Source organism: Dendrobates tinctorius, unplaced genomic scaffold (assembly GCF_039654945.1).
Source record: "Dendrobates tinctorius isolate UK_male_01 unplaced genomic scaffold, ASM3965494v1 ptg000030l, whole genome shotgun sequence".
NCBI lineage: Eukaryota > Metazoa > Chordata > Amphibia > Anura > Dendrobatidae > Dendrobates > Dendrobates tinctorius.
Genome location: NW_027361698.1, coordinates 63198973 through 63225445, shown reverse-complemented (window position 1 = coordinate 63225445; position 26473 = coordinate 63198973). Strand labels below are relative to the sequence as shown.

The 26473-nt window shown below is 44.7% G+C and overlaps 1 protein-coding gene across 1 annotated transcript; it reads right to left on the bottom strand.

Annotated features, from left to right (window-relative positions):
* Nucleotides 1-6927: 6927 nt before the first annotated feature.
* RAB33B (RAB33B, member RAS oncogene family) lies at nucleotides 6928-23136 on the bottom strand. Its single transcript, XM_073572118.1, has 4 exons — nucleotides 22962-23136; nucleotides 15978-16243; nucleotides 9037-11220; nucleotides 6928-8861 (listed from the first exon to the last, which is right to left on the bottom strand). Exons 2-3 carry the CDS (start codon nucleotides 16221-16223, stop codon nucleotides 10786-10788), a joined length of 681 nt encoding a protein of 226 aa, XP_073428219.1. The 5' UTR covers nucleotides 16224-16243; nucleotides 22962-23136; the 3' UTR covers nucleotides 6928-8861; nucleotides 9037-10785.
* Nucleotides 23137-26473: the final 3337 nt, after the last annotated feature.

Genomic DNA, 26473 nt, shown 5'->3' with positions numbered 1-26473 from the left:
AACAGAGATAAGGGGGAAATGCATAAGTCAGACTGAAGTCCCACTTTATCAGGAAGGCATCTACTGCCAACGGGCATTCTCTGGGGTCCAGCGAACAGAATTGTCTCACTTTCCGGTTTCTCCTGGTAGCGAAGAGGTCTATGTCTGGCCGACCCCACCTCCGCACAATCTGGTCGAAGATGGTATTCTTTAGTGATCATTCTCCCTGTCTTAGTAGGTTGTGGCTTAAAAAGTCTGCCCTGGCATTGTCTTTTCCTTTTATATGCAGTGCTGTCAAAGATAGAAAATGCTGCTCTGCTAACTCGAAAAGGCGCTCCGTTTCCATTAGAAATCTGTACCGAGTCCCACCTTGGTGGTTGATATAGGCCACTGCCTCCCGATTGTCAGAAAGGACTCGCATGTGATGACCCTGCAGATATACAAGGAGTCTTTTAACTGCCATTTCTGCTGATAATTCTTTCAGGTTAGAAGAACTTTCCATTTCATGGTGCTTCCATAGACCCTGGACCATGACTTCATCCATATGAGCCGCCCAACCCGATGGGCTTGCGTCTGTGGTGACTACACGGGTATGTTATCCTCCCAAGGAACCCCCAAGTCAGCTGACCCTGCAAACAACCTCTAAGGCTTCTATCATGCGCTAAGACTTCTCTTCATACAGTCCTTGTATGAAACTGTGACCACCGGACCGCAGGGATGCAAGATATGTAACCCAATAGAGACATAGCCTTTCTGAGGGACATGGTAGGGTTGTTAGAAGCAGTTAGAACTTGTTGACGAAGATGAATCAACTTGTCGGGTGGTAGACAACACTCCTGTTTCTCTGAATCTAGAATTAGGCCCAAAAACTGCTGCAATCAAGGGCTCTAACCAGGATTTTTCAATATTTAGTAGCCACCCCAAGCATTCAAGAACGGACATTGCCCCCTCTTACTGTACTAAACATGTGTGCCGTTCGGACTGGCCAACGCCCCAGGGACCTTTCAGCGGTTGAGTAGAGTCCTATACCTTTTTTCTGCCTCTGGGACCTCTACCAGGACCGTTTTACAACATAGCTCACGGACCTCCGACTTTAGGGCAGCCTACTCTGCAGAAGAAGACCAGAAGGAGGAAGTAATCCTGAACTTATCCAGTGGAATACAAGAGAATTCTAATTGAAGTCCTGATGATATCAGACTTAGAATCCAGTTACTATTGGAGATCTGAGACCAGGCTGGTTAGAAGGCCGCCAGCCTACCGCCCACAGGTACCGCTAGTCATTGAGATGGCATCTTATGCGCTCGTAAAGAGCCCTCAAACAAATCCCGTACCTTTCCTCTTCCTTTCATCCCACTTAACTCGTTCCCTGGAAGGTCTCCTATGATTGAACCTTCTCCTGCTGAAAGGACGTTGGTAGGAAGGGGTCGGTAAGCTGGGGAACTTTTTTATCGTCTCCTGCTTTCTTTAAAGCTCGTCTAGGATTGGACCAAAGAGGTACTCCCCTTCACATGGGATGGAGCAGAGTCGGGACCTGGCCTGGATATTCCCCAGCCAACATTTCAACCACAATGCCCTCCGAGCCGCGTTGGACAGTCCTGCTGCCCTAGCCGCTATCCTTACAGAGTCTGCTGAAGCATCGGCTAGGAAGGCTGCAGCCCCCTGAAATATTGGTAAGGCTGACATCTCCCATGCCCCTTTAAGGAAAGTGTCCGCTTTTTTGTCCAGAGGGTCCTTCAAGGAACCCAGGTCCTCAAAAGGTAAGGAAGATTTTTTTTTTTTTAATATTTAGCCACTGCTGCGTCCAGCTTCTGGGCCTTATCCCATCTATTCACCACGGGAGCCTCAAAGGGATACCTTTGTTTAAATGGCGGAGAGGCAAGGAGCCTCTTTTTCCTGGTTTCTTCCATTCCCGGGCGACCAGACTCTGAATTTTGCTATTCAGCAGAAAGGACGTGCGTTTTCTTGTATACAACCCACCAAACATTTAAGTCCTGCACTGAACGCTACGACCTGGAATCTGCCACCCCCATAGTGGATCTGACTGCTTTTACCAATCTGTCCATGCGGTCTAAGGGAAAGCAGAAACGGTTAGAATCCTCCTCTGAAGAAGATGATGAAGGAGAAGACCCCCGAGGAATCTTCATCCCTTCTATCCCATCATCCCTTCTAAGGTCAGAAGAGGAATCTGAGTCTGTAAAACTTGCTCTGCTTCCTTTTGGAACTCTCACCCTGAGATGGGGACTTTAAGGACTTTTTCACCTCCGTCCTAATAATCTCCCTCAGGCTTGTGGTGAAGTCAGGGGTTTCTTCCGCTACCTGTAGAAGGGGGAAATATAAGGCTCTGCAATCTAAACTAGAGGCCAATTGCCCAGCTTTAAACCCTCACCATCTGTTGTACACAAGGCTTACAATTTTTTCAGGTAAGAGTCTGGCAGGGAGCATTTGCAGAGGGCACATTCCCTGTGTCTTGATTTCCCAGAACACTTCTTCCCATAGCAAGACAGAAAAAATATGGGGAAGACTGCATCACCGAGTGTACAATCACGAAGATCTCTTACCAGTGTTGCAGTTAGTAGGTATCGAATCATGAGGGGGTCATCTCTCTGCTGCAGTTTCCTCCATCCTGGAGGAAATCCTGCGACTGGACTAACCACTTGTCCAGCTACTACCCGCTTCCCGGGTCTTTTGTCAGACCTTTATATGGGGCCTCTCAGAAGCATGCTGATCTGTCCCATGCTGCTGCTGGTCCTCCTACTGCTCAGAAGGAGCTTCTCTCACATCCATCCTGGCAATGGCTCAGAAGCATTGAAGCAGGTGTTCAGGTCCTTTTTATGTCTCCCCACCTTCCGGAACAGACACGCCTCCCAACCCTACGCTCCCCCCGGCCATCATCCCCGGCGCCACTGCGCGCACTCGACCCAGCTATATAACGGAAGCAAAAAGCCGGCCTCCGGCTTCCAGGACCGCTCCCTAGGCCTCGCCCCCGACGCGTCACCACCGCGACCTCCAATGAGGCTTCAGGAGCGCGCCAGAGGCCCGCCCATGGACGCCACCAGCAGAGCCCCCGCTTGCCGCATCACATCACCCGTCCCGTCCCTGTCGGACCCGTAAGACGCCACAGCACGCCGGAGAGCGTAGGCCAGGAGTACTGATGGGCAGTCCAGCTCTTTTTGGTGATCTGGCTCACTCGGCTCCACTCACCAAAAAGAGCCGGCTCTTTTTGGCTCAAAAAGCAGTTCTTGCAAAAAGTGCTGCTTTCCTCACTTTTATCACTCCTGTCCCTTCACTATAAAGCCTGGGCCTCATTATACGGCTGTACAGGGGTCTAGTGAAGGCTTTTTAGCCCTTTCCTCAGACTGTAGCTCCTGGGATCAGGCCCTCACTCCGTCCCTTCACTATAAAGCCTGGGCCTCATCATACAGCTGTACAGGGGTCTAGTGAAGGCTTTTTAGCCATTTTCTCAGAGTGTAAGCTCCTGGGAACAGGCCCTCACTCCTGTCCGTATTGCTGATTTGTGTTATCCAGTAATATCTGATATTTGTCCATGTGTTCTACATTAGTCAGTGCTGTGACATCTGCCGGCACTGATTATTCTAAGGCTATGTGCACACGTTGCGGATTTGCTGCGGATCCACAAGTGATTTACAGTACAATGTTATTCTATGGGGGAAAAAACCACTGTGTACATGCTGCGGAAAAATCCAAGCGGAAACGCAGCAGTTTATTTTCCGCAGCATGTCAATACTTTGTGCGGATTCCGCAGCGTTTTTACATCCATTCCATTATAGGAATCCGCAGGTGAAATCCGCACAAAATCCACAATAAATCTGCATAAAAACCTCACGGATTTAGACCTACGGATTCTGCCAAGAGATGCAGATTCTGCATAGCAATCCGCAACATGTGCACATACCCTTATAAGTAAATCCTTGGAGACATGTTCCAGGTTCTTACAGAGTAACTCTGATATCTGCACCATACATGGCACCCCTTACCTACCAATTCTGGTATGCCTGGTCCCCTCATCCCCAATCCTGGTATGCATGGTACCCCTCACCCCCCAATCCTAGTATGCATGGTCCTCACCCCCAAACCTGGTATGCATGGCCATCTCATCCCTATTCTGGTATATATGGTCCCCTCACCCCCCCCAATCCTGGTATGCATGGCACCCCATTCCTCATCCTGGAAAGCATGGTCCTGTCACCCCCCTTTCCTGGTATGCATGGTCCCTTCACCCCCCAATTCTGGAATGCATGGTCCCCTCACCCCCCCTATCCTGGTATGCATGGTCCCCTCACCCCCCCCCCTATCCTGGTATGCATGGTCCCCTCACCCCCCCAATCCTGGTATGCATGCTACCCCTCACCCCCCCAATCCTGGTATGCATGCTACCCCTCACCCCCCCTATCCTGGTATGCATGCTACCCCTCACCCCCCAATCCTGGTATGCATGGTCCTCTAACCCCCCCATCCAGGTATGCATGGCGACACAACCCGCCCTCTACTGACTTCACGGTGAATACCCGATCGGTAATCTTTTGCGCCGTGATGTGAGGAGAGGGTGGGTTGTTGGGACGGAATTGGCACCTGCACATTCCTCTCTTTCTGGTGCCATTTTCTTGAAGACACACTGCAGTGTGTCTTCCACAAAATGGCACCAGAAAGCGCATGCGCCGATTCCAGCCCAACAATCCGCCCTCTCCTGTCATCACCGCCAGATGCAAGACCCCACGGCAACACCTAATCGATAACGTGTTGTGCCGGAGATCATGGTATGCGTTCAGTGCTTACACATACCACGATCTCGTGGGGGGTGCGTCACTCTGTCTGGAGCCAGACTGGGCAGGTGCGTCGCACTTGTGCAGTCTATAAAGGCTTCGGACAGAGTGATGCTTAGAGTGTTATATTATACATATACCCCGGATCTGTCCACAGAGTTTCTCTGCCTCAGATTTATATTATTACTTTCCCACTGTAGAGCAGCAGGAACTACAGAAAATAATGAGAGGGATAAGATGGCTGTCAGTGCCTGACCTCAGCGCCTCTGCTCATTCTGCAGCTGCCGGACATCCACTGTTATGTCAGTGACAGTCTGTGTGACTGCACATTGTGATCTATCACAGATCATGTGTGCACTCACTACTCTGAGCAGCCAATCACAGTACAGCTATGTGTTCATGGGGGAGGAGCCCAGTCACAAGTCAAAGCCTTGCCAGTCACTCCCCACTTGTACTCACTGCTCTAAATCTCCTCCTCAGCTCCTCCCAGCCCCCAGCCAGGCAGGAAGAAGCTACGCAAACAGCAGGGGAAAAAAAAATTTGGCTCAGCTCCAAGTGGTGAGCCGACTCCCGTCGGTCACGAACGACACATCACTAGCCAGGAGCCGATGGATCCATCAGGGGAGATAATTACCTTCCGGCGCTGGCCTTCCGGAGACGGAAATCCTCCGGACACCACTCCACCTGCCGGCTCACTGACGTGACGCTTCCAGGGACCCTGCACTGGCCGAGGTAGGGGACTCCCACTACCTGAACCGACTGTCCGGGCCTGGGATCCAATGAGTCCTCCAGGTATCTGTAGGAACCCTGTCCTCCTCAGGAACAGGAAACCAAGTGATGTGTGGGAGAGGTTTCCTGTTCCTGAAGGGCGGATCCCCTCTCTCTTTAGTGATGTCATGGGCGATCGAATATAAATTACCCCCAGTGTTATTTATACCATTCCATTACCACATACTTTATAATCCACCTCAACAGGTTAGCCATAACCTCTACCTTTACAAAATTGTATTTCTTTCCTGAACTCTATATAAAACATTAAAATAAAAATGATCATAGTACAGCTTCTACATAATTTCTGTAAATACTGACTCCTCAGCTTGACCCCACCACAAACTAGGGGACACCTCACTAGTGGCATAGTTTGAGAAGCACCAGTAGAGGGTACATGAATTTCCTAATTGCATAAAGCCAAATTTGATATTTAAATTAACCTCATTAAGGACTGTGCAATTTTAATTTTTTGTGCTCTTTTTTTCCCTCCAATTAGATCTTCATTTTTCCATCCACATAAACACATGACAAATTGTCTTTTTGACCGAGTGGGATGTACTTTAGAATGACTGCTGATCTGGAAAAAATTCCAAGTAGAAAAAATTCCAAGTGAGGCGAAATGGCAAAAAAAAAAAAATTAAATTATGCTTTTTTTGCGGTGGGGTTGGTGAAGATTATTTTGATGGCACTGATTGTTCAATAAAAATGATCAGCACTGCAGCCAATTTACAGTCACTGAAAGCAGCAGACAGCGCTTCACCCGGGAAAAATGAGGACGCAAACTCCCCCCTCTCTTCCCATCAGCAGGGCTGTGAAGTCAGAGCCGGTATAAAATGGATCAACTCAGACTAATAAAATATATATTAAATTGGCTACAGTAGTACAGTGCAGGATGTGCTGAATATTTCAGAATAATTTGGGAAAATTATGAAATGTCCTATAAATGCCTGTTCTGTTCCTGATCTCGGCCTTTAGTTGAGATGAATCTGTGCTGCACTTTATGTACATGCTCAGTAGTGAGGCAGGGCTGTGGAGTCCGAGATGAGATGAATCTGTGCTGCACTTTATGTACATGCTCAGTAGTGAGGCAGGGCTGTGGAGTCAGAGATGAGATGAATCTGTGCTGCACTTTATGTACATGCTCAGTAGTGACCAGTGCTGTGGAGTCAGAGATGAGATGAATCTGTGCTGCACTTTATGTACATGCTCAGTAGTGAGGCAGGGCTGTGGAGCCGGATTCGTGGAGTTGGAGGCAGGGAAATTGTCAGAGGTTTTGCTTACGGACCCCAAATCCCTGCTTAATGGCAAACTGTGCCTGGATATTTTCTGAAAAGGGACAACCCCTTTAAAGCGCTAGAGAAAAAAGAATTATCAAAGAAAAAACAGAAATCCTCTATACATATATTAGCAATTTTTTATTGGAATCTAAAGTTTAGCATAAAGACATAATTACAAATGAAAATAATGTGAAACCACAATGTGTTAAGAGTTATGTTAATTTCTAAAGCAGCGTTTTCATGGCTCAAACATGTAAGCTTGTCCTAGGAGCCAATGAAAACATTGATTGCACATTCAAAGATGAATTTGAGAACAAGATAGCAGACTGTAAAGATATAAGACATTGCATAGTTTATGAACTATTGGCAAATAAACAGATTTTAAAAAATGCATATGGATACCCAGAATTCCCTTTTAATCAAATATAACTTATCACATTTTGAGCCTCTTATGATGGAGAATAGAATAGATGTAGAATAATGTCAAATATCATGTAAACTAAAAAAACCTGAAATGTCAACATTTGAAATATATGGAATGCAAGAGGTTATATAAGTGATAGACAGCTCAAACAGGTTATAAAACATACAAAAAAAACAAAAAAATATTTCAACTATTTGAGTACACACTTTTTTCCAGATTTCAGTGTCCTTATACTTACAAGCAGATGGGGGTATAAGTCCTTATACCCCCATGGATCACTCAAAATCCACCAACCATTCTTTTTTTCCCCACCGAGAGGTGCGCAACTCAGCCGACAGGTGTGCACAGCTCCAGTATAAAACTGGAGAACAGCTTAAAGAGAAAGCAAAGGCTATGAAGTCTATTGCTTTCTATTAAATCCATACGCCACTGTTTGCGAGGTCCTGTCTGCTGAGCTATGCATCTCTTGTGAAAAGGCATATTGAGCGATTGACGAGTCTCCTACTGATAAAATTATCATTTTAAAGGGCACTTAAATATGGAAAAATAAAAGTTTACTTGCTCTTTAAATCTAACCATTCGTTTTATTCCCTTTATGGTTCCCTTTGATTAGGTGGACAAAGTGCTGCAAAATCAGAATTCCTCAGTTTCTTAGTTTTTCCTGCAGAAAAATATTAGAAGTGATTTCCAGGTTTTCATATTGATAGCAAATCCTTAGCATAGGTCATCAGTGTATGATCAGAGTAGAATCACTTCCAGAGTCCTAATGATCAGCAGAACAAAGAAGCAGCAGTAGGTCCATATCCATGTGGTTTGTCGGATATGGAAGCCAAGACGCTGTTCCCTTGCCTAATAGTCATATGTCGCGGACTGTTAATCCTGCTAATCAGCTTACTAATTGATCACATGTTGATGACCTATTCTAAAGATGTGGATGTGTACAGACACCTAGAACGATTGCTTTCAAGAGTCTGTCATCTAGTGCCGATCGATGGATAAAACATTCATGGCCTATTTTAAAGGACATGCCATCATCAAATCCAAGTAAACCTCACTTCCTAGATAATTTGGAAATACTGAATAGACAGAGAAAATAATGACCAGCAATGGATGAGAAAGGTAAACTATGCAGATAGACACACATGATATTTTACTTCTAAAATGCAATAGGTGGTCACTGCTGAAAATACACCTACACACTACGTGAAGTGACTAAATGTTCTGCAGTAGAAAGCACCCAAAATATCGGTGGATAAAAACTGGAGAAAAAAAAAATGATTTGATTTTGGTTAAAAAGATTCTTCTCTGCTTATGAGTTATGGAAATTTTTAATAATTGTGGATTTCAATAATTCACTAGAAAGTCCTGCACAGTATTGTCACTACAGTGATTAGGTTAAAGGGAATCTGTCACCCCATTTTTGGCCTATAAGCTGCGGCCACCACCATCAGGGGCTTATCTACAGCATTCTGTAATGCTGTAGATAAGCCCCCGACGTAACCTGAATGATAAGAAAAAAAGAGCTAGATTATACTAACCCTGGCGTTAGGTCCGGTTCAATGGGTGTCGCCCTCCGGTCCCTCCCATCTTCATACGATGATGTCCTCCTCCTTGCTTCTCCCTCGGCTCCTGCGCAGGCGTACTTTATCTGCCCTGTTGAGGGCAGAGTAAAGTACTGCAGTGCGCAGGCGCCGGACCTCTCTGACCTTTCCGGGGCCTGCGCACTGCAGTACTTTACTCTGCCCTCAACAGGGCACAAAGTACGCCTGCGCAGGAGCCGAGGGAGAAGCAACACCCACCGCACCCGACCCCCGGTGAGTATAATCTAACGTGTTTTTCTTATCTTTCAGGTTTCATCGGGGACTTATCTACAGCATTACAGAATGCTGTAGATAAGCCCCTGATGGCGGTGGTGGCAGCTTATAGGCCAAAAATGGGGTGACAGACTCCCTTTAAGTTTAGGATGGAGCAAAGGCAAGCGGTGGCACTAAACTGGTCTTGAAATTCCAACTTCCAGATTGTGTCAACAATGTGCCAGAAGAGCCACAATCTGTATTTGGCTGTTCAAACTACATTTGTAGAAGGTCTCAATGTGGTCTCCCGCAAAAAAGGACTACGGCCAGCAGAAAGCCCTTAATACAAATCTGCTTAGACAATGCCACTATGTTTATAGAGATTGGGCTCTATTCTTACCAACATTAGAGAAGCCCTAAAAATAAAAAAATTAATAACAGTAGAAAGTTTGGAAGCATTTACACATATTTCCATATCTGGTGAAGAATAACGGAACATAGCAAGGACAGATTCCTCCAAATCTAATGAAGACAGAAGAGAAAAATAAGGCTGCATATACCCTGGACTAACAGACCAGATACCAGCATAAGGAAAAAAAAACAAAAAAAAAAAAACAAAAAAAACCCATAGGTTTCCCTTTTCTCTGATGGGTTTGGTTTCAATTCTAGACAAGTATATAGTAAAATATTGTGTGAGGGCAGCCTCACCAAGAGAAAAAACAAAAAAAAAAAAAAACACTATTAATACAAGAAAGAACTTTGCTTATATTCTGAAGATGACAAGAATTTAGCACATACCAACACATGTATTCTGATCTATAAGACAATGTGCATATATGAGCCAGTATTCCCTGTTTTAATGCTTGTTAAATATTTAGTGCATTTTCTAATCACTAGTACACAGCACAATCCTTGACATGAATGGCAGTCAAAGTTAGTGCTTCTAAACAGTTAAAATGACACTTAAAATTGTGCTAGGAGATTAGCTATACGTTTTTCCATCTAGTCCCTTTAATACAGAAAATGAAAGCAGTTCTTCAGATTAAGTAGCAAACTATGGTGAAGGGTACAAGGACGAGGTGAACGATAAAACAATAAGCTTGTGCTAGTCTTGGCAACGCATGAGAGTCACAGTCCAAGCAACGTGCAGAGGATCTCAGTCTTGTTTCAAGGATCAGTTCAGCTTGTCTGGCTGCAGAACAGGAAGGAAATGACCTTGCCCGACTCCAATCACTCAACATTACTCACTTCATATATATAACTGTATGCAATCCCTGGAAGCAGCAATATGGTCACAGGCACATGGAGAAACAAACTGCTATGTGCCAGGTCTGAAGCCAACAAGGCACTACTAGCCCACTGTGCACACAGCTTGCATCCTTCATTAACATAGAGACCCAGAGCAGTTGGAGGACAAAAACAAAAAGAAAGTCTCAGATAAATGCAGTTTAGCTGATGAAAAACAGTAAAGCACAGTGAACACCTTTCAGAATTAAAATAAAAATTGCACTTGCCAAAACAGGTTATGTTGTTTGAGGATCGGAGAAAAAGAAAAGCACAATTTCAGTGACTGTTTCTGAACAGCCCACGCTACATTAACGGGTACAACGAGGCTCACTACAAGACCCCTGAATAGCTCATGCCATAGGCTGACCTCCATAAAACCATGCATCTTCCTGGTGGCCATGTAACCACGTAGATTTCAACTTCAATGGTACTTGTAAAATGCATTCCACATTTTAGTCTAGTAAAACTCAAATCTAGCAACCGCATGGAAAAGACGTCTTGGCTCCAGAATTTAGCTCTAGTGTATTCTCTGGAGGCTGGCTCAAAACCAGTGGCTTATGACTCTTGAGCTTGTGCGCCAGTGTCATGAATATAGCTTCCACATGGTCATTGGTATTCTTGGCAGAGGTTTCAAACATTGGCATACTGTGTAAATCAGCAAATTTTTGAGCCAAGTCAGTGGGTACTTGGATGGAGTCCTTTAGGTCACATTTATTTCCAACCAGAATTCGGGGCACATCATTGGTAAGTAAATGCCGCTTGCACTCCTCTATCCAGGCTGGTAAACTCTGAAAACTTGCCATGTTGGTGATGTCATACACAAAAACCACAGCATGTACATTCCTATAGTAGTGCTGTACCATGCTCTTGCGAAAGCGCTCTTGCCCAGCTGTGTCCCATAGCTGAATCTGTAAGAAAAAAAAAAGCCGAAGGCAAAAAATGAAATCTAACAAATGCTTGTGGTATCAAATGAAAAACATTTTTATTAATATTGTGGTCATTTCATAAAATTTAAATTAAAGAAACCTGTCAGTTTAGGCGATTTGATTACAAGCTGTGTACATAATTAATAATACAGGGTTTATAATGGCCAAAAAGTATCATGCAGTTTTTTCTCAGCAGACTCTCTAATTTTCAGTCGTCTGAGTTAGTCAGTAAAGACTTACCACTATGATGGATCCCCAAACAGTATGCAGAGACATGAGGGGTTCCTGCTCACCTATGTTGGGAAGCAGGTGCATTTTAGGAAAACAGTGCTAAGCAGTGTATATGTGAATCCAACCATGGGTTAAGAGAAAACATTTTCTAGAAAGCAGCAACAATGCTTGTCTTTGCCTCTCTCCATAGGTTTAAAAAAGTAGCTGTAATTTGATACCTCAGCAAGCTGGAAGTTTATCTAGTCTTGCAGGATGATTTTAGCATGATTTCTGAGTGAATCAGTTATTTAAGGAGGTGGGTGAAGGTAGGAAATGTGGCAGAAAATAATATTTCTGCACTTACCATAAACTCAGTTTCTCATTAACTACAGTGGGGGACACATGACCATGGGTACATACCCGGCCAATAAGAGGCCCAATACTATCCAGAAAATAAGGTGTTAGTGCTACCTGGTGGACTAAACCCTTTCCTCTGACACTAGGTAACTCAGTTTAGTCCAAACGCAGGATGAGAGCAATAGTAAAAAAAAAAAATCAAGTCAAACCAGTGCCATTATGATTGCCACAGCGACCTCCACCTTGACGAGTGGAAATAAATAAAAAAGGAGCACGAGACTTGACAATCTACAGTAAAGGCCCTTGGGACTTTGTGGCATAGGTTAGGACCTTGTGATTGAGATGTGTCACAAAGAGGACCACGTCAGGAGTGCCCCATTGATGGCAGGGCTGACAGAAGAGCACTGTGAAAAGAACCCATCTTCCAGATCCAGAGCTTCTCGGTTGAGAATGTCTGCTTCCCAGTTTTCCACAGAAGGAATCTAGACCATGGAGCGCTGGAATGCAAGACTCAAAGTAGTCGAATTGTCTGTTTGCATTTGAAGTGTGAGGTCCCTGAAAGGGGAGGACCAATGGGATGGAGTTGAAAAAATAGGTCTCAGTTTCAGGAAGTTGATCGGAGCCTCCAGAGACAAGACACCTTTGAAAACTGACACCATCTCGTTCATACATAAGATGGATGGCACACAAGAACTCCATCTGCAACAAATCACTCCAGCACAACCAAAGTAGTGCTTGTCAAGTGAAAGGAAAACATGACCCACCTGGGGTGTTGAAGGTCATGGCCAGTAACCAGATGCTGGATAGCGTCAGACATTGCATCCGTCAGTTGATGATCCACCCAAAGAGCTCCAAGGAATCCAAGGCAATTTGAAGACCAGAATAATTCTCATCTCTGGACAAGACCTGTATCAAAAGATCTTTCATATAAGGACTGATTGACACCCATCTGGTATGCAGTAATGCCATCATGCAAATAGGCACCTAGGTGAAGATCCTAGGAGCTGTCTCTAGCCGGAAGGGGAGTGCAATGAACAGGAAAAGAAAAGAATTGACAGAAAGGTGAAGAAATTGCTGGCAAGACTCTGATGGGTATATGACAATACATGTAGCGCAAATCTACTGCGCAGAGGAATTTTGCTAACTCCAGTGATGCGACCAAGGATGCAGGGATTCCATGGCAAATCTTCAAGCTTGAACGGTAGATGCTCTTCGGGTCTAGAATGGGTCTGACCAAGCTGTCACTCTTCGGAACTGTGACCAGGATGAAGCAGTATCTCTGTAAACATTTGGGGCATGGAACAAGGACATTGACACCTTGTATGTCCTTGTTCCATGCCCCAAATGTCCTTTCCATGTGCAAATGAGAATCAGGATTATCCCTCTACACTGTGAAATTCCTTATTTGTAGACAGCTATTAAGTCTCCTCTTAGCCTTCTTTTTTTTTTGCAAGCTAAACATTCCCAGATCCTTTAACCACTCCTCGTAGGACATCCAGTACATTGCACCATCCTGGCTGCTCTTCTCTGAATTTGCACCAGTTCTTCAATGTTTTTTTTTTTTTTTCTTTTTTTTTTTTTTTTTAAGTGTATCATGTAGCTACTTTCCAAAGAGTGTCTAATGCAAAGGAGAATTCAATAAGAACGTTTTTTGAGCTGTGTCAACCGACAATGATCTTAGCCAAGCGTGAGCTGCAATTGTGCTGACTCAATAGAAGCATTGCAATGGAAAATTGAAGAGGAGTGCAGTAAATCAAAGAGGTTGGAAAGATCTACCTGAGAAGTTAGAGGAAATAAACCCTTTTGAAGATGCTTAATTCAGGCCATGTAGGACTTGTTGACCCAAATCACAATAAAAACAGGACGTAACGCATAGATCATTTCCAAAAAAGCCGCTTTAGAAAGGTAGTCAATCCTCTTTTCCAGCAGGTCACTGAGGAACATCGCATCAGAACATGGCAAGGGAGTGGCCATCTGTGGACCAGATATGGACCATCTGGAAACTAATTTGTCCACAAAGGGGAAAAGACCTTTTGGTTGTCTTAAAGTGAACCTACATGAACCCCGCCTTAAGACATAAGCATATCATTACCACAAAATTGAAAATAAAGATTAAGAAACAGCCACAAGACGGATTTTCATCAACCAAGGTATCATTTTATTCAGTACAACGGCACCAACCTGACACTGTGTAAGTTACTATGCATAATCCTGCTAACAGGTTCCCTTTATGGAAGGCATGCGCCTATCTGAGCGTTTCTATTCCTTCACTGACAATCTTCTACAGTCTTCACAAGGGAAAAGTACTTGCTGCTTGCAGTGCTGCTGGAAAAAAATCCTGGGAAGGGGAGGTAGACTTATCCTTGACCTGAAGTGTGTCAGTCATTGACCAAAAAAGGTCCTGAACGACCAAAGCCAGTTTAGAATTCTGCTAGTATTCAGAGTTAGAGTCGTTCCCTAGGGACTCGGACTGGGGGAAAAGCTGTGTTATCTGCTGTGGCTCTGTCCCAGAATAATCTGGGAAGACTGAAGAGGATCTGTGCATATAAGTCTCTTGTGAAAGGGGCTGACTTCTCAGGCTCTATGCCAAATGGCGCCGATTGCACTAGTGAAAGCTCACAGGTCAAACTGGGCTTGCAAGCGCTCTGAGGAAACAATGTATTGGGAGAATCCTGAGTGAAAGACTGGAGCTATTTAAAAATTGGGAAATAAGTCCCTATCTCAGTAAACAGCATGAAGGCGCTTAAGTAGAGAAAAAAGCTCGCTCTACAACACATCCTAGTCCTGAGCAAAGTTAGGAGAATAGGGTTAGTCAGGGGAAGTATCAGGCCACCATAGGCATGAAATAAAAGTTCCTGCCTGGAAGGGGCCTTGATTAGTAAGACTACCAAACCGTGCGGGTGCCCCGGTATTTAGAATCTATTTTTTCTTTTTTTTTTTCTGATCCACAAAGTCTGATGAGTATACGGATCAATGAGTCAGTGTGCTGCCTAAGGGTACTGTCACACTTAGTGATGTACCAGCGATCCCGACCAGCGATATGACGCGGTCAGGATCGCTGGTACATCGCTAAGTGGTCGCTAGTGAGCTGCCACACAGGCAGATCTCACCAGCGACATCGCAGGGGTCGGGGGTCGCTACTTACCTGTCAGACGAGGCGATCCTGACGTCCTCCCGCCCGCATCCACGCGTCGCTTGTCTCCACAGCAGGAAGCCCAGCAGGAAGCTGACGACGAGAAACGGTCCAGGACGTTCTCGCGCGATCAGAGATAACCAGCGGGGGAGCGGTCGGAGGTAAGTATCAGACATAGCGATATCGCTAGCTGTAACGTCACAAAAAACAGTGACGTTATAGTGATATTGCTAGCGATATCGCTTAGTGTGACAGGCCCTTAAGAAAAAAAAAAAAAAGATGGCACCAGTGCATGAACATGGCCTGCAACTGAGCTGCCTAGTGTCTAAGGAGAGGGTATAGACTAGCAGAGCCAAGATCTTTTTTTTTCTACCTAGTGCCGAGTCTCCTAGTGGCAAGGCCTATACCCAGAGTCCTGTATTCCCCAAATGTTATTAACAAGTAAGACTCAGATATCTCTAATAAGATACATTACAAAAGTTTCATATATTCAACTTCACTATTGATTTATGCAAAGTTTTTTTGATACGACAGTGACTATTTCACTTTAAAAGGTTTGTTGTACATTAGAAAAATCTGTCTTCTTGCAGAGACAACAGAACTCTTGTCCATATGTTGTTACTGCATTATTCACTTGAATTAAGCTGCAATACCAGACAAGGGTGGCACTTTTCTGAAATAAATTAGCCAAGTTTAAAGGTTCTACGACTCCTGAAGTTACATCTTGTTCCCTTGACAGCCGCTAAAAGCAGAGAGCATTTAGAAGCAAGTGCCAACATGTAAACGCGTTAAAAGATGATGCAGATCCTATGTACATGGACTCCAAATAGAAATATATATTTTTATACTTGGTCTGCCAATAAAACCTGAGGATTAGAAAATAAAGGGACACGGATTTTCAAGATAACAGATCTGTACCACTTTGATGAGACATTTTTCAATCTTTAGAAGCATTACATCTACATTTAAAATCAAGCATTTCCTGAGGTTTTCTCCTTCACCATTCATTCATGCACTCTCCATTTAATCTCATAATTACCTTTATTCTTTCTCCATCTATTTCTACACACCTCTCTCTAAAGTCCACACCGATGGTGGCCTCGGTCCGTTCAGGGAAATAGCTGGTGCAGAAGCGGTACGTCAGGCAGGTCTTTCCCACATTAGAATCACCAATCACAATGATCTTAAAAATCCGGGCCCGGGTCGACCCATAGGAGCACGTGCTGTTGATACTAGCTTCCAAGGATGATTCTACTCCTCTGTCTCCACCAGTGGCAGAAGACATATTTACCCACAAGCAAAACGCTGAAAAAGAAATGGTGAAAATGAAAGTCAAGTCTAATCCAGCCAGCTCAGGCTGGGACAACAAGCAATACATAGTTAGATAACCTAGAATAGGCTGTAAAGGATGCCTTCATTTACGCAGGTACTGTGCGAGAAGAACCAAGTCCTAATAAATGACAGCAACTCCCTTTATCAGGGGTGCACAAACATTTTTGGGGCCAAGGACCACATTGTGGTACTAAACCAATCTGGGGACCAAACTAAAAATTGAAGGGGTATTACCTACTGTGACATATTGAAAGTACGTATCGTATATACCATAAATATCTGATAGCCCTGTATGTAGAATTGGTATCAGGTATTTGAAGAGGCGGAGGGTCCTCCCACCATCTATGAGGGAAGCTTTGATAGTTTTAATATTAAAGCCCGGAAAGGATCCGGAGATTCCGGATTCATATTGCCCGATTTCCCTACTACCAACGGATGTTAAATTATTGGCCAAGGTACTCGCCAATAGGATGTCCCGAGTTATCTCATCTGTTATACAGAATGATCAGACGGGATTTATCCCAGGCAGGGCCACATCTATGAACCTTAGAAAACTATACTTGGGGATTCAACATAGTTCTGAGTAGCTGGGGGATAGAGCAATATTGTCCTTAGACGCCGCTAAGGCGTTCGATAGTCTAGAGTGGGTTTTTTTGTGGGCGGTCCTTAGGAAAATGGGTTTTGGACACAGATTTATAAATTGGGTGAGGCTGCTGTATGACTCGCCGGTGGCGAGGGTTAGGGCTAATGGCAAGGTCTCTGAGTCTTTTCCTCTTGGGAGAGGTACTAGACAGGGGTGCCCGCTCTCGCCCTTGCTATTTGCTACTGCGATGGAGCCATTGGCAGTTGTAATTCGGAAGTCCAGGGAAATAACGGGATTTAGATGTGGAACTGTGGAATTGAGGATATCATTGTACGCGGATGATCTACTTTTATATTTAGACAGGGTACATTCCTCGATTTTGCCGGCAATGGGGGTCATTCGGGAGTTTGGGTTGAGGTCTGGCCTTCGGATTAACTGGTCCAAATCGGCCTTAATGCCGATAGACCCTCTCCCGGTGGATTTCCCGGATTTGCAGATACCGGTCCCTGTAGTTCGGGAGTTTAAGTATCTGGGAATAATTGTTAGTCCAGTCCCGAAGGATTTTCGGGCTCTAAATCTGGAACCCCTGTTGCAGCGATTTAGAACAAAAGTACATGCTTGGTGTCGTCTGCCGTTGTCGAATATTGGTAGATCTAACTTAATCAAAATGGTAATGATGCCACAATTGCTATATTTGGTACATAATTCTCCGGTGTGGATTTGTAGGGAATTTTTTGCAAAAATAAATACATTATTCCGGGAACTAATTTGGAAGAAAAAACAGGCTAGGATTCGTTTGGAGATGCTGCAGCGAGGAAAGGAGGAGGGAGGATTGGCGGTGCCAAACCCATACATATACTATATAGCCTCCCAGATGCAACATTTTAGGGGTTGGGGTAGAGACGGAGCGTACGATAGTGATGGTGATATTGTGAGAGAAGGATCGGTATGGAAATATCCAGGTTGCCGGTTGGATGTGGGACGACGGCAGATAAATGGGGCACGATACCCCACGTTGGCTATGATTTTTAGGGTGTGGGGCAGGGGTAAGTCTCTTTTGAAGATAAATGGGCCCACGGAGTTCTGGCCATTGTGGCGGAATCCGGATTTGCAAGACATTAAAAAATTAGTGGGGTTCGGAAGATGGGAAGATAAAGGGATACATCTGGTGTCACAAGTATTGCAAAATAATACTCTTAAGAGTTTTGAACAATTGAGAACAGAATTTCACCTCCCGCACGTCTTCTTTTATCAGTACTTACAGCTGAGACATGCATTGGAAAAACAGAGAAGGATAAATCCAGTGATAGTGACACATAATCAAACACTACATATCTACATATGCTACTTACATCTGGGTCCTCTAAAGGTCTTATCTCTGAATTATACAAAAGATTATTGCCTGCCCATCTGGAGACATACCCACTGACTGCTGCTAAGAATAAGTGGGAACGGGACGTTGGCCCCCTGACGGAGGAACAATGGTCCGACATTCTAGCACAGATCCCTAAACTGGCGGTTTCTGAATGCCAAAGGATTTCGCAAATATATATCTCATTCACAGGGTATATAAAACACCCTGCTCATTATTTAAAATGGGACTTAGGCCCCATACACAATGTGTTTTGTGGGCAGAATGATGCCCACTTGATGCATGTTATGTGGGAGTGCGGGCGTATTGGGGATTTCTGGAGGCAGACCCTGGGACTCATAGCCCAAGTATACCATATCACAATACGACCGTCACCTCGTCTATGTTTGTTGAATTTGTGGGAGGAGGGGGTTGACCCGGACTCTGCAGTGGCCCTGGGAGTAGCACGCATCCTGTATCAGGCAAGAAAGATACTGGCATATCATTGGTTGGATCCTATGCCACCAACATTGTCAGAGCTTAAAAATAAACTAAATAATGGTCATTAGATTGGAAAGGGGGGCTTACTTAAAAAGAAAAGCATTGAGAAAGTTTTACAAAATTTGGCAGCCATGGATGGAGTCACCGGGTCTCCCCTCGGGCGCGTTGGTGCAGGAGGCGATGATGGACCAGTTACTATTGTGCTTGCAGTGAGGGGGTGCTTGGGGAGCAAAAATAAAGTCTAACGTTTTTTGTGGTGAAGCGGATTTTGAGTGGCGCGATGGGAGGGGGTGAAGCGGATTTTGAGTGGCGCGATGGGAGGGGGCTGGAGGGGTCGGATCTGATGTCCACGAGGGGCGGGAGGGGCGAAATATGATGCGAGGTGGTGCGGCTGGTGGGGGTGGTTTTCCCACTGAACTGAGGCACTGCTGTATAATTTTGTTTCTTGTTTATTTGTGGAGCCATGTTGTTTGTAGGCTCAATTTATATAAGTAACTGTGTTGTGAGATCTTCTCCTTTCTATTTTTTCTTACAGAGAAAGAATTTTGCACTTTAAATAATATCTGCTTTCCATGTAACTATTTACTGGTTATATAAGATGTCATATTTTTTCTGTATTGATTCCTGGATGTTTAATAAAAAAAGATCTGATTTAAAAAAAAAAAAAAAAGAATTGGTATCTCTTGCCTCCAAAAATGAGCGCTCCAATTGTACATTCACACAGCCATTTTACGAGGATTTAGACAGTTGCTGCTCTTAAATTCATAATTAAAACGGCATCAAATACTGTTTTAATAAGTTTCCGGCTGATATTAATGGGATAAGCTCCTGTAGTGTACACAGTGCAGTTTTTTTTTAAAGTTTTTTGAACATTTTGCAGTAAAAATAATAGGAAGCTTAATCAAACAGTGAAGATTTTGTTATCTGGATTTGAAGTAAAATTCTCTTTTAAATCTTCATAAAAATCAGTGTGCATAGCCCCTAGATAGGAAAGCTCTCTACAATAGGTTGTGGGTTCTTTACTTACTGCCTAATGATTCAAAACTCCCATAAACTACAGTGGAGCGAGCCGCAGACATGGCCACCTGCCTAATCCACATTCTACTTTCTGGAGTGCCAGATGGGTGATGAGACCCCATTCTGATGTATGAGGCATCCAGACATGTCTACCCAGGGCACCATTAGCAGCTGTCAGTCTTTGTTCCTTAGGTGCCGGACATGTCTCTTCTGTGTGTGGCTGCCCACATATAGTTAACCTGTCAGTCAAGCATTTTTCTTTTTTCAGATGATTGGGGGCCACACAGAATGTCATCGCAGGCCGCAGGTTTTACACTCTTGCACCATATCCTTCATGTGTAAATTTTGCAATGGAGCCGAGATCTTACAGACAATGACCCCAATTAATCATTGCCTTTGCGCCTCTTTTTCCGGTTGCTTCCACCCAATTTACGATTCTTTTTGCACCTTGCTTATATTTTCTTGCCCGTTTCCTTTTGTTTTCCACTTTGTGGCCAGAGCCTCCTTGTGATTCCAGACGTTTTTGCTGGATTCATCAATTGCAATTTTTTTAAAAAGTAATTACGGTAAATGACAACTTCATTCCAGTCCCCTCTGGTGTGTTTTTAAATACGCAATTTTGCCGCAAGATACTTCAAGATGGGGAAAAAAGACCATTGTTGACTCTGTACCAAATTCATGAATAGCTTGTGGCAGTTTGATGAATTTGGTGCCAAAAAAATGGCAACTAATATGGCAAAACAAAAAAAAGGGAAAAACATGCAAATAATGAATAAGCTAGTGTCCGTACAGCTGACGTTATGGTTAAGTAGAACTCCCAAAGAGGGCATGAAGTGCATAGGGTACAGCCTGTGCAGGACAATAGACCTAGAATGACCAAATATTAGTCTTTATATGCAGAAAAAAAGGGCTGAAATCCAAGGTTGATGCAAAAAGTGTTGTATGTACTGCAGGGCACAAAATGCAACACACAACCACAGTGCCACAAACACATCTGAAGCTCTGAAAAGGTTTTATCATGAGAGAAAATCAAACTGTTCAAATACAATTCATTTTCAACATTGCATTATTGTTCTATCACAGGCTGCTAATGACATACAGTAGCTCGCCCAGAATCCGGCCTCTCCCGCTCGGGTCACGCATGCGCTGATGGCAATGCTGGAATAAGCCTAAAAACTCACACTGAACAGGGCTCATACTACTGCCGAGAGTGGAAATTGGAGCCTCCGTGTGAAGGAGACAGATTACGTTTTCTATGAAGTGATCTCCCTGCACCGTCAGAGAACCGAGAATGAGCGCTTCTCCTGCGAGTGACTGCTGGCTTGTGCTGTGGAGCCGCACAGCTGTATACAACAATGCTGGGACCGGGGCATGCGCAGTACAAGGCGGCAGTCACAGGAGAAGCGGTCAGTATCGCCTTCGGGTGACAGTACAGGTAGACGGCTGTAAAGAGCACTGTCTCGCTCACACAGATGCTTGGATTTCCCCTCATCAGCAGTATTATGAGCGCTGTTCACACCAGGGTATGTCGGCTTCTGAGTCCCCACACACGTAACCATTTATTATAGACATGCCATCTGCACCTGCGCAACTAGAGCAAGAGAAGCCCAATACTGCAGGGTCTATATAGTTAGCAGTCTGTAATAGAAAAACTATAAATTGTATTATTTTCCTAAGAACTTTTACACTCAATGCATTTACTATAAGGCCATGTGCACACGCTCAGTATTTTACCTACTTAATTGTAAGCCAAAGCTAGGAGTGGAAAAGTCTAATAGAAACACGTCTCTACTCCTGGATTTGGCTTATGGCCTGATGGTAGAACCTCTGACAAGAGCCGTGATTCTGAGATTCACAGCTGGCTCTTTTAACCCTCCGTCAGGAACAATGGATCTGACAGGCGCAGCTCTTCTACTTTCATTTCTCCCTTCTCACCAGATTTTCAGGAAACCCCCTCCCTCTAGATAGTCTCCTGGCTCTAGCTGCTGTGTGAAACCTGATACCACAGTTGGTCTGCAGAGCTTCAGGAAGGAAGATATAGCTGTGCTGGCTTCTCAGGCTCATTGCTCCCGAACACATCACACTTTATAAGGTTGGTATGTAATGTTTTTAGTCATTACTATTGTTTATTTAGCTTGTTTTATGAATGGATAGAGAAAGGTTTGTGGATAATTCATATAAATAAGGCAGATTTTCTTACAAATTAAAGTGTACTTCTCAGAAGTTTTGAAATTTGTGTATATCAAAGTTATTACTTTTATGTTGAGTAAATGGGTTTGTTTTGCACCTGATAATGTGTAGTCTCTTTTATTACATCCCTATGAAGGTCTCTGATCACTTTTAGATCACTGAAATTGAGAAAATTAGATATTCTAGGCATTTTTCTAGCCTGCGCTTGACAGGCACATTGTTCCATTACGAGTTAGTGCGAATATTGTTCCTGACGGAGGGTTAAGCTGCAGATGTAGGGAAGACTTTCACCTTCAGCAATTCAAAGGATGAAATGTGCGGCCCAGCGGCTCCTTCATCGCAATAATCTCCACAGAGGTAAATGTCTGTGCGGAATCTCTACGGCGGGCGCTCTGCAGCAGGGATGTTACAGAGAACGCAGCCGATCATTGGGCCGTCCAATGCTCTATGAGCACTAGTGTTAATGTGATCAGTGTGTGCACATAGATCATGTTCTCGGCAGCACATCCCCTGGTCACAGCACCATGAGCTGCCGAGAGTCGTGATGATAGGATTTCCTTGGACCCTATGAATCCCGTTTTCAGGCAGAACTCCCGCATCACTGGGGAATAGGCCAGGGCGTCAGTATGTCATCAGTCATTAGGGGCACTGCGCAGAGGATTCCTTCCGGGAGGTTCACACTCCGGATCCACCACGGACTGACGAACACCAGACGAAGCAATGCTGCACAATGACGGACGATCACCACGGTGGAAATCAATGGGACACCACTGCTGCCCATCACGCGACACCACATAACAGACTCAGCTCCGCTGTTATTTGGGTTTTTCTGCTCCTACTATGAAATGGCAAAATGTAAAGAGGAGTCTGGAGATGTCCAACCTGAGGAGTATGCGTGCAGCTGTGAGCCCAGGACACCAGCTGATATCCCTGTATTATATTATCATGTGCCAGGGTCACACATGGGACTGCCAGCAGCGGTCACCGTGCAGACCGTGTGCCCGTACAGCGGGCGCAGCTGGGGATGGAGCGCGCCCACAGTCACTCACCTAGCGGGGCTGCCCTGTATCCCCGAGAAATAGCGGGCGTGACCGAGAACCGCCCACCACGGGATTGATGTGGAGGGTGGAAAGAAGCAGTAACCGGCGTCCCTCTTCACCACCGGCCCCGCTGCTTCCTCTATACTGCTGAGCGGCCGGCTGCGTCGGCATTTACTCGCTCCTCCTGAATACGCTTCGTCACTAGACAGCCCCTTCTTCTGCCTCCGCCCTGCTGGGATAGGATAAACAAGTCGCCATGTTTGATGTGGGCATCAATAACGTTTTTTACAGCCTATGTGCTCAAACTAAAGATGGCCGTGCTGATAATTACGTCATCAGCGTGCTGCCGCCGGGCGGGGCTGAGTGTATATAGGGTATTGGAGTGTGGGTGGCAATGTGTGGCTGCTCTGGACTGCCACATGGCGGGCAATGGCATGGGCTTTTGTAGGTTGCGGACTCCTCACACAGGACGTGGCTTGTCCAAGTGCTGCCATGACAGAGGAGAGGATACCGGGGCTTTCTGGCACATTTCCACCATCAGCACAGACCACCCTTGCAGCAGGGCCTCTCTGACCAGTTAGGTTCCCGCTTGTAGTCTTCTGCTCCATTTTTAGTTATGCATGGCGGTGATGTTTCGGCTCAGGGTTCTGTGGCAGTGACCAGGACTAATAAAAGGAACCTGTCATGTAACATAACACTAGTGACCTGCAGATATGGGGTTAATGCGCAGGTTAATAGCGTTGTGAAGCCGTCCTGCACTGAGAGCCCCGCTGCCAGGAGAAGAGTACATGTTATTCCTCCCGGCAGCCTCTGGCTTTCAGCCGGTGATGCTACAGTAACTGCTCAGTATATAGCAGCAGGAGTAACTTTATAATTAGCTTTTTCTATGGGCTATCATGCTGCAAAATCCTACCAACGGTTGTTTGTGATTGCAAACAAGATTTGTTATTTTGCACACAAAAAAAGCAATTGTCCTAAATTCAGAAAGTGAGGGGAAAGAAATAGACCATGCAATATGACGCGCACACCTAGACTATACAATATGAAAAAATTGACAACCTTATTCCACCAAATGACGAACCATTAAAACCACATAAAACACTTACAAAAAAAAGAGTGATATACAGTGCCTACAAGTAGTATTCAACCCCCTGCAGATTTAGCAGGTTTACACATTCGGAATTAACTTGGCATTGTGACATTTGGACTGTAGATCAGCCTGGAAGTGTGAAATGCACTGCAGCAAAAAAGAATGTTATTTCTTTGTTTAATTTTTTTTTAAATTGTGAAAAGTTTATTCAGAGGGTCATTTATTATTCAACCCCTCAAACCACCAGAATTCTGTTTGGTTCCCCTAAAGTATTAAGAAGTATTTCAGGCACAAAGAACAATGAGCTTCACATGTTTGGATTAATTATCTCTTTTTCCAGCCTTTTCTGACTATTTAAGACCCTCCCCAAACTTGTGAACAGCACTCATACATGGTCAACATGGGAAAGACAAAGGAGCATTCCAAGGCCATCAGAGACAAGATCGTGGAGGGTCACAAGGCTGGCAAGGGGTACAAAACCCTTTCCAAGGAGTTGGGCCTACCTGTCTCCACTGTTGGGAGCATCATCCGGAAGTGGAAGGCTTATGGAACTACTGTTAGCCTTCCACGGCCTGGACAGCCTTTGAAAGTTTCCTCCCGTGCCGAGGCCAGGCTTGTCCGAAGAGTCAAGGCTAACCCAAGGACAACAAGGAAGGAGCTCCGGGAAGATCTCATGGCAGTGGGGACATTGGTTTCAGTCAATACCATAAGTAACGTACTCCACCGCAATGGTCTCCGTTCCAGACGAGCCCGTAAGGTACCTTTACTTTCAAAGCGTCATGTCAAGGCTCGTCTACAGTTTGCTCATGATCACTTGGAGGACTCTGAGACAGACTGGTTCAAGGTTCTCTGGTCTGATGAGACCAAGATCGAGATCTTTGGTGCCAACCACACACGTTACGTTTGGAGACTGGATAGCACTGCATACAACCCCAAGAATACCATCCCTACAGTCAAGCATGGTGGTGGCAGCATCATGCTGTGGGGCTGTTTCTCAGCCAAGGGGCCTGGCCATTTGGTCCGCATCCATGGGAAGATGGATAGCACGGCCTACCTGGAGATTTTGGCCAAGAACCTCCGCTCCTCCATCAAGGATCTTAAGATGGGTCTTCATTTCATCTTCCAACAAGACAACGACCCAAAGCACACAGCCAACAAAACCAAAGCCTGGTTCAAGAGGCAAAAAATCAAGGTGTTGGAGTGGCCTAGTCAGTCTCCTGACCTTAACCCAATTGAAAACTTGTGGAAGGAGCTCAAGATTAAAGTCCACATGAGACACCCAAAGAACCTAGATAACTTGGAGAAGATCTGCATGGAGGAGTGGGCCAAGATAACTCCAGAGACCTGTGCCGGCCTGATCAGGTCTTATAAAACACGATTATTAGCTGTAATTGCAAACAAGGGTTATTCCACAAAATATTAAACCTAGGGGTTGAATAATAATTGACCCACACTTTTATGTTTAAAATTTATTAAAATTTAACTGAGCAACATAACTTTTTGGTTTGTAAGATTTATGCATCTGTTAATAAATCCTGCTCTTGTGTGAAGTTTGAAGGCTCTAACTTATTTGCATCTTATCAAACCTGCTAAATCTGCAGGGGGTTGAATACTACTTGTAGGCACTGTACATATCATTCCCTGGTACAATTGCAATGACTGGGAAACACTGGTGAGTGGCTAGCTGCAAGAGATCGGTAGAAATCTAGACCACAATGTGTGCAAGCATGAACGATAATGAACATGTAGGCAGTCATAAATTAATCCAAAATATTATGCAATTACATATATATGGTACAGTCTTGGGCTGGTAAAAAGTAGCAACCGCAAAACGATCTCCGCTACCAGTAAATGGAGTCAAAAGGACTGTGGCACGGAGCTAGCGTGAAACCCAGTGAACATGGAATATCAAGCACAGCACTAAGAATGCTATAAAGATGCTAAAATAGCGAGTAAGAAAAACAAAGGCCTCAAAAAATATATATATAATGACCTATATGTCCTATGGTGAGGACAAGAAGACTGTGAAGGGTTACTGCCTAGTAATGGAGTGGTGGGGGAAGCGATACATGTGGGATGTGTCTCCTTCCCCTGGTTTGGTAACCATTCACTCAGGCACCTTTTCAGCAGGCTACTTCTAGAGCCTCAGATACTTTGGCTTCAAATGCTATCTCCACCTCTCCAGAGGAGCCAGATGACCACAGCGTCTGATTTTTCTTACTCCTTCGCTGAAAAGAAACACCTTTTTAAATGGTGTTAATTTCTTTGGCAGAACAGGGGTTAATCAGCCATGTTGGGAGCTCTGGGAGTCTGAGCTCTCAGCTGTGCTCGGTTAGCCACTCCCATCCCCTTTATAATCTGGGTTCTGATTGAAACCCATGTCAGAGCTAGCTGATGCTGCATGGCTTGGAGAAGAGGTTTTTATATGAGG

What these genes read in the sequence shown, in the direction of transcription:
- RAB33B (XM_073572118.1), bottom strand. Translation starts at nt 16,223, where the DNA reads ATGTCTTCTGCCACTGGTGGAGACAGAGGAGTAGAATCATCCTTGGAA. An exon ending in TAGATGGAGAAAGAATAAAG is followed by an intron (nt 11,221 to 15,977) that starts GTAATTATGAGA and finishes TTTTTCTTACAG; the next exon opens with ATTCAGCTATGGGACACAGC.